Source organism: Myripristis murdjan, chromosome 14 (assembly GCF_902150065.1).
Source record: "Myripristis murdjan chromosome 14, fMyrMur1.1, whole genome shotgun sequence".
NCBI classification, from domain to species: Eukaryota; Metazoa; Chordata; class Actinopteri; order Holocentriformes; family Holocentridae; genus Myripristis; species Myripristis murdjan.
Genome location: NC_043993.1, coordinates 10,434,832 through 10,449,900, shown reverse-complemented (window position 1 = coordinate 10,449,900; position 15,069 = coordinate 10,434,832). Strand labels below are relative to the sequence as shown.

The following is a 15,069-nucleotide window of genomic DNA, read 5'->3' as shown; positions in this document are numbered from 1 at the left end:
TGTGAGGGGGAGAATCAAAAAATCTGTCTTCGGTGTGCCTTCAGGATAATGACTATGGATAAATTGACACCAGTGTTTCTGCCTGTCTGACTGATCTTTATTCTCTTGTTGTTTGGAAATAGGTGCTGCTGATATGGGAGTCAATCAATATGAGTCCCAGTGAGAGGTGTCAGAAATAGAACAGACAAAATGATGACTAAATGAGACAAAGTCTTTGTGAGAGGTTTCTCCTTCTGTTTTTAAGCCTTACTTACCCAGGGCAAACAAGAGATGGGGTGGGGGTGGGGGGGGTTGAGAGAGAGAGAGAGAGAAGGAGAGAGGGGGAGAAAAGATGCAACTGCCCTTGGGCCCTCAGAGGCTTGCATAGGTTCATTGTTCCAAACACACACGCATACACACACGCACACACACATATACAGATGGATTTCACTCACAGAATTCACCCACATACACACACCTCTTTGGGAGAATCTTGGATTGTTGGGAATCAAATAATGACATTCAATGCACATACACTATTAGGGTAAGAATGGGTAGGGGTTCCAAAATGTTTTTTTTTTGTTTTGTTTTTTTTTTCAAACTCTACAAGCGTACCCTATCTAAATTCTAGATCAGACCACAGGAGTTTTAAAATCCTGACCGATTTTGAAACCAGTTTGCATCACGCACTTCAGGAGGAACTTCACAGCTGCTCAAGATTCGAAAATAATGGCACATCATGCACTGCAGGTTATTATTGAGAGTATTGCACCTGAGGGAGTAATGTACCACCTCGCCATCTCTCTCTCTCTCTCTCTCTCTCTCTCTCTCTCTCTCACACTCACCTAGTAAAGTGGAAGTGAGTTCTCCCCAGCTCTTCACTTTGTCCCTACAGTTATGATATGTCTTGAAAAACATGTCATGTATAGGGCAGCCGCGTTCTTGCCGCATATCGACAAGCCTTTCCTCCATCTCAGCTGTCCCAGCACATCTGTACAGCAGCTTGTTGTTGGCTGTTGTGATCCCACCTGGAAAGTAGTGATGCATTCATCCAGATTTCAAATATCAAACGTGTTTGAAAATGATGCTGAATATCGGTTCTGACCGAGATTTCTCCACTGATTGCTGGGAGAGTTGAATCGGGGTTAAATCTGTCCAAATCTCCAGTAGTCTGAGCTCGGCCTAAGTGATGTCTACAGGGCAACTTGCAGTAGACAGAAAAGAGAGTATCCTCCATGAGTCATGCTTGATTCATGCCTGGAGCATAACATGGAGTTTTGATGTGTACTTACCACAGCTGCTGCATCAGGCCATCTGGGGAGCGGACCTTCATTTGGGTTTCAGTTTGTGGCTCAGTGACGCTTGTTGTATGATGCTTGAGTTCAAATGTATTATGGGTGCAGTTGAAAACAAAACTATTTCTCTTTTTTGATCCACATCATCAAAGCAAAGTCTCACTGAAACTGTATATATATCTATAGATATCAGAGCGCACGTACCTGGGAGATGGAGCTTGTATTGCATATTGTAATCGCATTAACAGAAGGGATAATGGGGGTAATCGAATACACAGGAACTGTTAATGTGGAGACACACGGAAGCAGATTTACAGTGGCAATCATTTAAACTGAAAGCAGCAGGAATCCTGACACATTAAACAATTCCTTCACTGCGATGCACCCAAAACAATTTCTCGCTTGAGTGACCCTCCTTGCTTGTTCTGCAATCTGATTAAGCCAAATCTCAGGCAGGAAGAAACACAAGAGAGGGTCTCTTCACAGTGCTCGCTCTCTCTCTCCCTCTCTCTCTCTCCTTCTCTCGCTCTGAACCATGCACTCACTCTCATTTTAATAACAGTCGACTGTACAGATAATTGTAAGATTGATCTCAACATGCATTGGTGTTAATGGCGGCCATTTGTTAGATAACTGTTTCTTCTATAAAACGGTCTCATGCAGATGCAAGATGTTGCTAATGCCGTCAGCAATTTCAAAATGCAGATAATAACGCTTTCGATTGGAGTGCAAACAATATAATTCTAACTTGTCTGTATTAATGGGTTGGATGAAGAAAAGCACGCACAGTCACAAACGCAAAAACAGATGTACACACCCACAGACACACACAGCAAACCAACACACACTAGTGTTTGTGCCCTTGAGGCCAGGACTTGTGGCCTGACACACATTTAGTCTTGCACCACTATTTGCCAATACGTTCTCACTGTGACTCCATTTATGTGTTAAATTGGACTCAGACCCGATGATGAAAGGTTAAAAAGATGCTGACAGAATGAATCATGGCCTTAATCAGACATAACAGGACACTTTTTTTGGAAATTAATATCAGAACTGTGAGTTTTTCTTCCATGTAAAGTGGACAATACCTCACAACATTTAAAAAAAAAAAAAAAAAAAACAGTGGGAAAAAAGGATATTTTATTCCACTCATCAACTGTATCAAAATTAAACATTTGCTATGGTAGGGATGCAAACTTTACTTTTAGATGGGGTCCAGATTATGAAATAGAAAAAAAAAAACAACAATATACAAAGTGAATTCTCTTTACCAGGCTATTAGTCCATAAATATGCCGTGAGTGCATAATGATCAAATAAATGCAACTAAATAAGTGAGTTCCATCTAGCCTATAATATTTCAGTGACATTATAAAGCACATTATGATCTTGTTTACATCTGAATGAACAACAGTAATCACATGGGGTTATGCTCTCTGAAGCAATGTCAAGTTTGAGTGTTTTTTGTTTTTTTTTTTCACTTTTCACTCTTAAGTTGCATGTCTTAGAGCAATTTCCTTTTTTATTTCTTTGAGTGAAGAATGACATTTTGGCAATCATTACAGTTTGGTGGAAGACCAGCTCCTTCATGCCCCACAGGCTCAGGGAATACAGATAACACACCTAACCCGGTTTTGGGCAATTGCTGGCTGATTTTTTTTTTTTTTTTTAAAACCTTTATTTATCCAGGGAAGGTTTTTACTGAGTATGTATGCCCTTTTTCAGCAATGACCTGCTTCACACAGAGCACATACAATACACATTCACACCTGGACCTGCCCAGTGAAACCATATATCAAGGCCAAATCCTGCATGTTTGCAGATTTAAATAATTTATCATTTTGAATCATTCATATACAAATGGTGGATAAGCAAGTCAACCTGTGTGAGGCCTTTTTATGGCATTAAAAAAAATCAGATGCTAGAGAATTCTTCAGTAACTCTTCATAGTAGTCAGCATAATTGCCATGCAGGAGACATGCGTAAGAATAATAATTAATCAAGCAGTTACAGCTGGAAAATACTACACAGTTGAATTACTTAAAAACGCCACAGCTTTTAATTAATTAATTGTACTTTTCAGTAAATTATGTTTTCTTTCATTGTTCACTGTGTTATCCACTGGGACAAATTTTACTGAATTTACTAAAACAATTCTTTATATATAAGGTGTGGAAGTTCTAAAAATGTTTTAAAATATTGCAGTATTGTCATTTTACTTGGTATTTTACTTTTCTTACTGTGACTATAAAAGGAAAGGTTACCAGTTCTTTCTTTACATTGTCTGCACCTGCAAATATCAGGCCTGTAGACATTTGTATGATTTTTTTTTTCAGCATCCTTTACAAAAGTGATGCATTGTTAAAAAACTTGCAAGATTATAAAAGTTAGAGATTTGTTGTTTTGTGGTTCACCGCAAATTCAAAGTCCTCTGTGTTATCTGAAGGGCTTGCGTTTGTGATTGAAGTCTGTGACCGTTCTTTTTGATCTGTTGCTGAATCTTCCTGAATTCTATTCGCCTCCAACCAAAACATCTTAGTTGTGTGTTTTCAACACACAGTGAGAAAACTTTTCAGAGATAAAACTTCTCCATGTGAAAGCATCTCATTTTTGTGTTTTCCACACCTGAGATCTGGCAGGGACTCAAAATTTGACAGTCACTTTCAGGGGACTGACTCAGACTCCACTGAGTCTTACATTCAGACTTGAACACAGCAAAGCATGACTCACTGAAACAAAAAGCCTCTCCACTCAAATTTGGACCTGACGTTAAGTCAAATTCAGTACTAACACACATACACACACCTTTAATGCACAAGTTCACGTGTAGGATACATAGACAGACTGCACATGTGCATACACACACAAGCTCAAGCACCTCTGACAAGCAAAGTATTATTTGTTTTCTTCTGGCATGCTTACCAGCTTTGTAATTGTAGATATATTTTGACCAAGGTTAATGTTTCTATTTTCAGTATGACAGCAATAGACATGAAATGTCATGTTTTGTTTTCAACACTGACACACTAGGCTCCATTCCAATGACAAGCACTCTTACAACTATCTAACAACTCCTACACACACACACACCCTCCCTCTCCCTCTCATACTCTCTCTCTCTTGCCACACACATACACACTCATGCATACACAGATGCAGGCAGGCTTAAACTACGTGCTATTCTGGGTAGCATGATTATTTGATGATGAAGCTTCCAGTTTCCCAACCACCCTTTTGTACACACTATCTAGCTTTGAATAATTTAACACTAGAAGCTTGCAAGGTGGGTACCTTGCAACAGCGGGTACACTCAAACTCAGAAGGCAGGACATGCAGAAGCAGCATTATCTCATCGAGTTATCCACCCACTCCTTGTACACAGCCCTTCAGTCGGACTCTGACACCCAGCACTTCCATTTCCATATTTCAGTCCAGTCTGTCATCTATCCATCCATCTATTCATCCTGCCAGGCAACACCGTGCATGGCTCCGGTGTCATTTCTCCTCAGGTAAAAAGGCTCTTGGACTGACTGTTGCTCCACCAGCACCGCGTCCTCAATCAGCCAGCATGGAGGAGCTCCAGAGGAAACTGAATCAGCGCTATGAAGGCAGCAAGCCCAGAAAGGTGAGTTATTTACTGGCCTAGTTTATTTCACTTTTGTGGTTTATTTGAAGTACTCTTAGAAATGTATATTACTGAACAAAAAAAGACTGCACTGGAAGGAATAGAAACGCCGCTGACATGTTGGGGGGGGTCTCAGTTTCCCAGTTTTCAGCCTTTAATGTTCATTTATAAAAAAAAAAAAAAAAGTCATAGTATGTATGTGTCACAGTATAGTAGGCTATAGACAGATTATGTTAGATTAGATTAGATTAGATTAGATTAGATTAGATTAGATTAGACTATAGATTATGTCTGTCACAGATGTTTTGGAAGAAGCTGCTTTACAATCAGTGGTATATCAGCAGAGTGCATCACAAGTTAAAGTTGAAACTGCCCATGCTGTGGCTCTGGTGTGCTAGAAGCCAGTTTTCTGCTGTTAGCCTAATTTGCGACATTGTCAGGGTGGAACTTGAGAGGCGATGACAGCCTGTGTTGCCAGTTTTTCACAGGTATCGCCCTTGCCACTTTTTGAGACAACATGAGAAACAGCCCTCTTTTCAAAGTTATGTGAACTGGACGCTCGTAAAAACACTACTATGACTTTATTAAGCATGTGCACATTGAAATTGTCATGTTGTGAAACCGCAGGTGAGGTTCAAGCTGGCGTCATCGTACAGCGGCCGCGTCCTGAAGCACGTGTACGAGGATGGTCAGGAACTGGACAGCCCGGAGGAGAAATACCCTCACAGCTTCATCCACCGCAAGATCCCCCCCAGCCACCTGGAGATGGAGCAGCTCTGTGGGTTTGAGGACATGCAGGGGGACCAACAGGGTACATATTTATCAAACATATAATGTGTATACACGCCGACTGTGCCTTACGTCTGTTGGAGCTTGTGCTGATTTGTGTGCATGTATACTGGTAACCATGGCAGCCACATGATCTGTATTATAGTGGTGAATTGCTCTATGTATGTGTGTATGGATTGGTGTTTGCTTTGCCTATGTGTATTTGCACTTTCAAACCTATGATGAGCAGCTGTGAATGACTGAGACATTCATGTGTAGGACAGTACGTGTGTGTGTTTGTGTGTGTGTGTGTGCACAGTTGTCCTGTTATGTACTTTCACTTCCAATGTTTCAAACTGTTATGGAAAGTGTAGCTGCCCCAGCAAACAATGTGACATTGAACATCTGCTGTCAGACCGGCCATGGAGAGACGACAGACCACTAAGCAGCCTGTCAGGAGGCTGAAATACATGAACACACATTGAACTGGTGATACAGGTAGCAGAAACAAGGTGCACCCTCTGTTTTTAGTGTGTGAAGGTTTAACTTTAATGAACTGAATTAAATTGAGCTGGTTAGCAGCAGCAGATTAGAAACTAACTACCTTATTGGCGGGTTGGGCTTTAGTTTGGCATCAAAGCAAACTCCCCAAGACATGCTTAAGTAAAATTATAAAGCACTTTTGGTTTTCACTCTTGTTTGGTTTTCACTCTTGTGTATGGTTCATTAGGCTCTGGATTTTACTTTGATATTTTCCCCTCTGAGTCATACGTCTTATTTCCTTAGTGTTTCTTGTATCTTATTCTGGGTTCATTTTGTCCCTATTGTTCTTCCACAGCCTTGTCACCTTGTTCATCCTCACACCTGCCCTGTATTGTTTCATTAGCCCCGCCCTCGTGTTACCTGTCCTCACTGTGTTTCAGCCAATCCTCTGTTCCCTCCTGTTTTGTGTCCCTCCCGTTCTCCACGTGTGTCCATTTTGCCGGTTACGTCAGTTTGTGTTGAAGTGCTGTTCTGATTCTAGCTCTTGGTGGTTTGTTGTGTGTGCTTGTCATGTCTGTGCTTCCTCGTGCCGCTGGTGTTCCTAAGTTTCCTGCATTGGTTATTCGATACTTGTGTTCTTTACCGCAACATGCCACTGCTCCTGTGTGTGGATCCATTTTCCTGCCTACATATGACAAAAACACACCCGGATATTCTAAAAAAAAACATTCATTCAAGTAACGATAACATTCACTGCATTTGCAGCAGCGATAGTCTGATTTCTGCTTGCCTTGGTGTCCACGGTGCGGACTGTGTGAATGACACAATTCTGGACTAAATGGTGCTGAATGGTGATCACAATAGAGCTCCACAGACTTTCTGTAACAACACGGCACGGCACCGTGGAGGCCTTATTGGATAAACAGTCGATGACTGGTTCAAGTGCTTCCACCGCACAAACTATGAATGTCCTGCCATGGGCAAACACCATGCTTTGCCGTTGGTGCTGTGAGTGCCGTGAACACAAAATGGAGCATACATCAGCCTTTAGTTTGCTAGATAAGCTAAGCCAAAATTTCTTAAGCTGGAGCAATGTTGGCTCACAAGTATATTTTATAGTTGAATGTAATGTAAATGTGATGTAAAACACATTTAAAGAAGCGTTATTGTGTTGATGTGCATGTTATTGAACTCCCATACGCAGATGTTCCCATAAGATCAAGAGAGTGTGTGACATGTAGCCTTGAGATTCTTCGGCAGTTACACAATGTCTGCACTGAGACGCTTTTCAACCCCAACTAGGCATCCAATAATGTAATTTACATGCAGAAATTCTATTTTAATTGAAGTAGAAAATGTGCTGTCTGGGGAAGAAGCTGGTGATTTGTGATTGTCTGAGTGATAAGTGTTGGGATAAACCTGCAAGGCTGCAGCCTCCAAGTCCACCATGAAGAAGAGAGACAGGCCTCTCTGCATGTTGCCATCTGTGAAATGCTTGCTGAGTACAGATGACAACATCATTTCAGTCTGACAGCTCCTGTCCAAGTCCACACACTCCCTTGATATGTAACATGTTTTTTTGTGTGTGTGTGTCTAGATGTGTATCCTCCCACAGGGCTCATTGCCCAGAGAATAAACGTGTACAGAGGGATGGGAGGCTACAGACCCATGGTCGACCAAGCTGAGGAAGCAGAGGGAGATGCCAAAGTAAGCAGCAGGCCTGACTTCTTATGCTTCATTTTGATATCAACATAAGTGAACAATCGATTTCAAATCAGCAATGTCAGTTACTGTCTGAATGTCATGTCTTAGTCTGTGTTGTGATCCGACTGAGATTTTATATGTTTAAAAAAAAATTTTCATTAGGGCTGCTATGTTGACAGGTGATGGAGAAAACAGAGGGCTGCCTGTTTTTTTTTCTGTAGTGCTGTCAATACGTTTGTTCTGTCAAAAGCTGACACCATTTTTTGACAAGATATATGATGATGTTATGTATGGCTGTTCACTAGTCTAGATGGCAAAGGTGGAGCTCATGTTTTCTCTCAACTTTCACAAAGAAAGAGTAGCTAATTTCATAGTTTCAGAGAGTTGTATGAACACCAGCAAATGAACAAAGACAGAAACAGAACTAGTAATATCTGTCATTGTATCAGTGCAGCTGGGTCTATAGAAAACCAGTGTTCAAATTGTGTATCTTGACATTCATATTTTTATTGGCAAGCAAGCAATGCTACGATGACAAGAGCAAGGAGCGATTAAGTCTGCTCGTCAAGGTCCATGTTTGTGTGTTTACAGTTTAATCACCCATTATTTTTGTTAAAGAAAATACCACAATTGTTTTGCATTCCAGTCACACAAAGAACTGAGAGAAACAGATCCAAACGACATCATTTGAACATCATCTGTTTCATCCTTTTCTGCCTAGCTGCTGTCTAAGTCATTCTCCAGAGCAGTTTCAATAAACTGAAAAAAAAAAAAAAAAAACTATCTAACCAAGAGTCAAATGTTGCTGTTGTGTGTATGAACAGAAATGTATCATTTCTACAGCACCAAGGCAGCAGATTTACCCTACAAAACAACCATTTGGAAACAGCACAGACATCCTGAGAGAAAGGGAAATATTTTAACCGTTTATAAAACATAAGATGTTTGTTAAGATGAAAAAAAAATGACGTTTTTGCAAAAGCTAGAAGACACAAGATTAAGCAAAAGTGTTATAATTTTGTTAGTTAAGTTACACATATCTGAAGACTTTTGTGCAGTAATTTCTCGATCATGATCACTGCGCCACGCGCCTTTGAACTTATAATGATAAAATAATATCACAGCTCCTCATGACGAGTTGATGTCATAGCTATGATGAATCCCACGGAACAGACACACCAAAATAAAACCTTGGATGATTAATGACAAATGCTAAATAACGTAGCGATTAATGCATGTGTTTCCAGAACAAAACAAGCGATCAGGACTAAAAATACACAATGAAACGAATCCAGTAATTGAAGCATCAGCGGGTGCTCAGAGAAAATGGTACATGAAGTAAAAAGGGAGCAACAACAGCAGCAAAACTGTTCATGTGACAAGAAAAGCCACTATTTCCGAGCTACTGGGGCAGCGGCTTCATTAGTGCAGCAGACTGAGAGGCAGGTCAGCTACATCGCCTGCTGGCTTAGTGTCAGTTTCATTCTTTTATCCTCTAAACAAAGGCACGCTTTGCTGACCGAGGCCAGTATTTATCACATTTATCAGAGGAGGACTGCAATCTGGATTTAGTTGATCCTTTTAGGGGGTTATGGAAATGACTGCACTGTGGGCCGAGGCTAGCACCCGTCCTCTGGGGGCTTAATGACTTAGTTTGTGATTTTTAAGGGCCTCCTCCTTACCAAGCTCAATAGTCATGACTTCAGTGGTTTTCTCTGTCATTTGTATTTAAAGGGATTGCCTATTGCCTGACCTTGTTACACAACTGAATGCATCTTTAAAAATCTTCCAAAATGTTTTGGACGTGAGTGCTTTTTAAAAGCCGCAAACACGGGTAGTGCATGGGGTCACATTTGTCACTTGGTGGATATTAAATTTGGGAGTGAATCTCTTCATTTGGTGGCATGTTTGTTATTGTTGTCATTCCTGCCTCACGACCAAACCCCTCGCTTTGACTCGTGCTGTCTTCCCCTTCTTAGTCCCCGGTGCTGGACTTTGGCAAGATCATCATCTACACCAGCAATCTGCGCATCATCAGAGCACCACCGAGGAAGCCCGACGCCTCGCGACACCACGCAGCGCCCGCTGTGGTCTTGGAGGGCCACCCACAGGCCAGGGAGCGGGGGAGCAGGAGGAAGGCGAAAGCAATCTGCGCCCAGGAGGAGGAGGTGGAGAACCAGCCCAGTGACACAGAGGACAAGGTAATAGTCCCCAACCAGACCACCTCCATAACATCACTCTCAGTCACGTGGTGGGGTTTTCATTCCCTTGTTTCCATTTCTCTCCATTCTCAGTATCATAGGGAGCTGAAGTCCTGCCCCCACTCCCTGGTTAGTCTTTGTTCTGTTAGTTTCCATTCTGCTGTGTATTTGCCTGTGGGAGGCACTTCTTGTCAGTCACTCAGGAAAGGAGGGACATGATAGTGGGCTATGTTCATGTCTTTGCATTTAACAACCATGCAGTTTTTTTTTTTTTTTTTTTTTTTTTTTTTTGACAGCACTCAAGGTTTGTAAAGTTGCCACTGTGAAATGTCCAGTTGCCTATTAAAAATAAAACACGCCACTCATGACTGGAGTTGGCAATGTACAGATCTCAATGCGACAGTGGTTTGTCAGGCTAAAACTAACACATGTCCATAAATAATGAAATATTATGTTAGTTTTGGCACAACATACTGTTCGACTGGTGTGTAATATGTAAGGTTTGCTGGATTTTTATTATTGTTGTTTTCTTACCTCTGGAAAAAAACGTGTAAGCTTCAGTTTCAGTTTCAGTTTGGCTCCCTGTTTCATTCTGTTCCACCTCTCTCCCTCTCTCTCTCCCTCTCTCTCTCCCTCTCTCTCTGTCCTCAGCCTTCCTCTCTTGACATCTCTTGGCTTTCAAGAGCATGAGTGCATGAGAGCGAGTGTATGTGTTTGTGTGTGTGTGTGTGTGTCCACACTCTCTCTTGCTTGTCTCTGCAGTCATACCGCTGTAATTCAGAATCCATTCTTATTCCCCTATCTCGTCTGTGTTCCCCTGTAACTGCCACCTCATTTGAACCCCCTTCCCTTTTCCTCTCTCTAGCCCCCCCCACCTCCAACCCCCGTCCCTCCACCTCCACCCGCCCACTTGTCCTCATGTTATCTGTCAACTGTGAGCAGATACTGATGAGCCCACAGTTTTATTCTGTCCATGCGGCATTTGGCTGCTACTTACCGGCCTTCAAAGACACCCAGCTCGCCGTTACTCCCTCCCTCTCACCTCCTCGGCTGATGACTGCTCTGTTCCCCTCTCTCCTATTCTATACCTCACCTCTATCGTTTTTTTTTTCTCATTTTCTCTGCCTTGTGAAGAACGCAGTTTCATCCTTACTTCTGCGTTTCTTTTTCTTTCTTTTTCATTATTTGGTTTTCTCTCTGGGGTGTCACTTTCTTCCATTTTGTTTAGGTTCCTCGTCCTTGCCTTTGTTGCCCAAACTGCATGCTGGTTCAGTTTGCTCTTTTCTATTTTTTTCTATCTTTTTTTTTTTGTTTTGCTATTGACTAAGGGTTAGAATTTCGATTGGCACAACACTGACATTCCTTGGCTTTCTTGGCCTTCTTTCTTTGCTTATCGTCAGTCGTTACAGTCGATGCTCCATGTCATTACATATTAAAGGGTACATCAGTAGCATCGTTTGGCAGGTTACTTTACAAATGTATTCCATTAGAGTTAGTGGTTACCTATCTAAACTGCAATCAGTAATACAATCCAGGGCATTACCCCAAAACAGTAATGCATTCTGTTCACTTTCAGATTACTTTGACAACACCTCTTGTATCAAATTTGCATTTTCCCTTCTTTTCAATCTAAGTATGAGAACACTGCATGAATAGTCTGTTTCTCCTTTCTCAATGGGGGGGGGGGGGGGGGGGGGGGGAGGGGGGTTGTAGATGCATAAACCCTTGCTTTTTGTGTTTTTTTTTTTTTTTTTTATTGTTTCATACCTTTTTTTAACCTTTAACTATTAAGACATTAACTAGTTGAGTGGAAATTAAAAAAACAAAACAAAAAAAAAAAAAAAAAAAAAAAAAACAAGCAAACCAACAAAAACTAAATTTTGTTGCATATAAATGCGCATTTTCTTCTGGGCCACATTTTGTAAAGACAAAGAGCGCCTGATACTATTTCAATATTAAAACACTGAGTTCATTGAGTTTCTTGTTTTCACATTACAGATATTTCCAGAATTAATAGCTCACATTTTTAACAAGTACCTGTGATCTGAATGTTTAAAATGTTTATACGTGATGTTGTTACCAGTATTCTACTACTCTGTTCACTATTCACTAATATGGTATCTGATTATTTGGATATGGTTGACATACAGCTGCAGCCCTGTCAACTTGCCCAACTTCCTTTCATCTCCTTCTCACCCATCACAACCTCTTCCTCCCCTTTTAACCTTTTCCTCACCTCTCCATTTCTCTCTTTCGCCCCTTCTCTCCCCCATTGTGTGTCTTGTCTCTCCAGGAGGTAGCCAGTTGCCAGCATTGTGGTGGTTCGGGCTGTGCTCCCTGCTCTCTGTGTCACGGCAGCAAGCTGTCCATGCTGGCGAACCGCTTCAATGAGTCCATCAGTGATCTGCGCTGCCAAGCCTGCTACCCCCATGGTCTGGAGAAGTGCCAGTCCTGCTCCAGCAAATAGCACCATTTGGCTGACACCCATGTCTGGCATTGAGCGAGAAAATGAGTGAGTGAATGAGTGAGTGAGTGAGTGAGTGTATCTGTGCATGTGTGTGTGTGTGTGTGTGTGTGTGTGGTGCGTGTGTACTGGATGTCCTATCAGCTTGTCAGAATTGTCTCTGCGGCAATATTGCCCTAATCCAAAATGTACTTGGTGGGGTGTTTCGAAGCGCTACTAGGAAACATAAGCCATCATTGGAAAAGAGAATTGTAACTGTGCAGTGGGCGAAAAATCATAAAATACAATTACTGTGTGCAGTGAATATGGCTCACGATAAGACAAACACATAATCACTCTTTTGTTGTTGCATATTATTTTGCATCTGCACCCTTTTCGGTGATAACACCGGGTTCCGCGACAGAGTTATCATTTTAATTAAAACGATGCAAACAATTCTGCAATTTATTTCATCCAGAGGGAAAAGCTGCCCTGTTCCTATCTTTGCTCTCTACTCACCGGAGAGATCGAAGCCTTTTTATCTCTCAGCACTATGCATGCACTACGACAGTAACTGATGCTTTCATTTAATCAAAGTAGTAGATAGTTAAAATCAAAGGAAACTTAATGATTGAAGCAAAACACAGATAAAAGTAGAATAAAGAAATAGAGCTGGACAGAGAGAGGAGGACATACAGATGGTGAGAGAAAAAAGAGGCAAACAGTTTAATAAATGGTAATATGGGGACATAGGTGAGGTCAGAGGAGTATTATTAAGAGGATTTTTTTTTTTCAAAGAAATGGTTAGGGATGAAATTAACAGAGAGACACAGAGGAGAAAAATATGGATAAATCAAAAGCTAAATGAATTGTAACAGTGGAGCAATAGGTCAGCTCAGGAAATTATGATGAAATGTTTTAAATTGACAGTGACTAATTCTCAGGTGATTGCCATTCTGAGTTGTTGTTTCTGAGCTTGTTCCACACAGTTTTGGTATATGAATTAAATAGACACCTGCTTAATTTTCAGTGCCTCCTCTTTTATTCAGCAACGTTTTTTTTTTTCAGCTGCCAACCAAGTAAAGTGATGACTGATCCAGGGCTGTTTGATCAGGTATTCATACTTATGAAATCTTCGCCGACCTAACATCAATAGCAGCAAAGAACAGAACTAACTGAGCTTTAAGTTTGTTTCAGTTTTCTGATATTCTTGAATTTGTCAGCTATTCAGCAGTCAGCAACCATCATCCACTCACCCCAAGCTGTATTGTCATGTCCCATGAAAATAGGTTTTAATCCCATGCCTCTGAAATTGAATGCAGCAAACATTGTAGCCATGTCTGTTAGCAAGGAGTTGATCAGCAACTTTGAAAAACAGCAGCAAAAAGGATATGAAAACCGTCATTTCAAATTCCCAGGCTAATCGTGCAGCTTACACACTGAAGATATGAATGGACGGTTGAGACTTGGATTGTGCAGCACAGAGTTTAAGAATTTGAAATGGATGTTTTTATATAGTTTTTGCTGCGGTTTGACATCTCTGATCAACTCCATGCAAACAGACTTTAAAGGAAGTAGTGCAAGGAAGTAGTTTAAAGGTGCATTATGCAAAATTGCCAAGTAAAATGAGCAACTCAACTTACTCAACTTGCAAAAGCACATGGAATAAACGTGTAATCGACCAGCCTGGCCGATAAACCATGTAGACTCATAATTCCAGTCACATGCTTACTCCACATTTTCATTTTGGAGCCACTTTAGCATCTGCTGATGCTAGATGAATGGTAACCATAGCAACAACTACAGCATGTTACATAATTTTTGGTCATGAACAACACTTTGTTTGTTGCCCACGAGGATGTCTTAACAAAAAATGAAACACACTCTCTGATAGTAAAAGGTTTTTGTGGTTCCTTCATGCGAGCTGCATTATCTGTAAAGTGTATAAATTCAGAGTGATCGCCTTCAGTCTGGGATGAATTTATATTCTGGCATTATCAGTGTATTCCAGGATTACAATGCCACTATTACAAGTATCACAAGTTGTCCTCCTATGGTTTAAACAGAGTGATGCCCGTGTTATCCATAAAGGCACATGATGTTTGTCATTATGTGCCTTTAGGTTTTGTCTGTCGGTTTGTTTTTCAAGACGTTTTTCAAGATAATTGTGTCCCTCTAATAAGCCTACAGCTACCCGATAACCAGATATGAACTCTGTGCATTTTGAGGATGTTCTGCAGTGGCAGCTGAAGTAGCATTTTTTTGCCACCACCCTGTGCTGGGAGGCACAGATGATTAGTCAAAATCAATGTTCGCAGCAGTAAGCACTGACCATGTTCCCGAGGGGATCGGCGGCCAAAAGTCATGACAGAACAAGCACCTAACTTCCATTACAGGCCACTATCCCTGGAAGTCTTTGTGCTACAGTTTCCATTATTTTGTCTTATTATTTCAGATAGCCTCACACTCAGTTAAAGAGCAGACTATACAGCTTATCAGTACCCAGGCCAAAAGCCCCATCAGCAATAAAATCCCTGCTATTTCTGGGATGTGGGGGTGAACCTGACTC

At 41.2% G+C, this 15,069-nt stretch overlaps 1 protein-coding gene across 1 annotated transcript; it reads left to right on the top strand.

Moving 5' to 3' along the window:
- The first annotated feature begins 4,615 nt into the window (after window positions 1-4,615).
- Window positions 4,616-13,505, top strand: grxcr2 (glutaredoxin and cysteine rich domain containing 2). Its single transcript, XM_030069171.1, has 5 exons — window positions 4,616-4,901; window positions 5,529-5,712; window positions 7,750-7,859; window positions 9,836-10,057; window positions 12,351-13,505. The coding sequence occupies exons 1-5, from the start codon at window positions 4,845-4,847 to the stop codon at window positions 12,522-12,524; spliced, it is 747 nt and encodes a 248-aa protein (XP_029925031.1). The 5' UTR covers window positions 4,616-4,844; the 3' UTR covers window positions 12,525-13,505.
- Window positions 13,506-15,069: the final 1,564 nt, after the last annotated feature.

Excerpts from the sequence above, each read along its gene's own strand:
- grxcr2 (XM_030069171.1), top strand. The coding sequence starts at position 4,845 with ATGGAGGAGCTCCAGAGGAAACTGAATCAGCGCTATGAAGGCAGCAAG. Across the intron at positions 7,860-9,835 it reads AAGCAGAGGGAGATGCCAAA|TCCCCGGTGCTGGACTTTGG; the intron begins GTAAGCAGCAGG and ends TCCCCTTCTTAG. Across the intron at positions 10,058-12,350 it reads CCAGTGACACAGAGGACAAG|GAGGTAGCCAGTTGCCAGCA; the intron begins GTAATAGTCCCC and ends TTGTCTCTCCAG.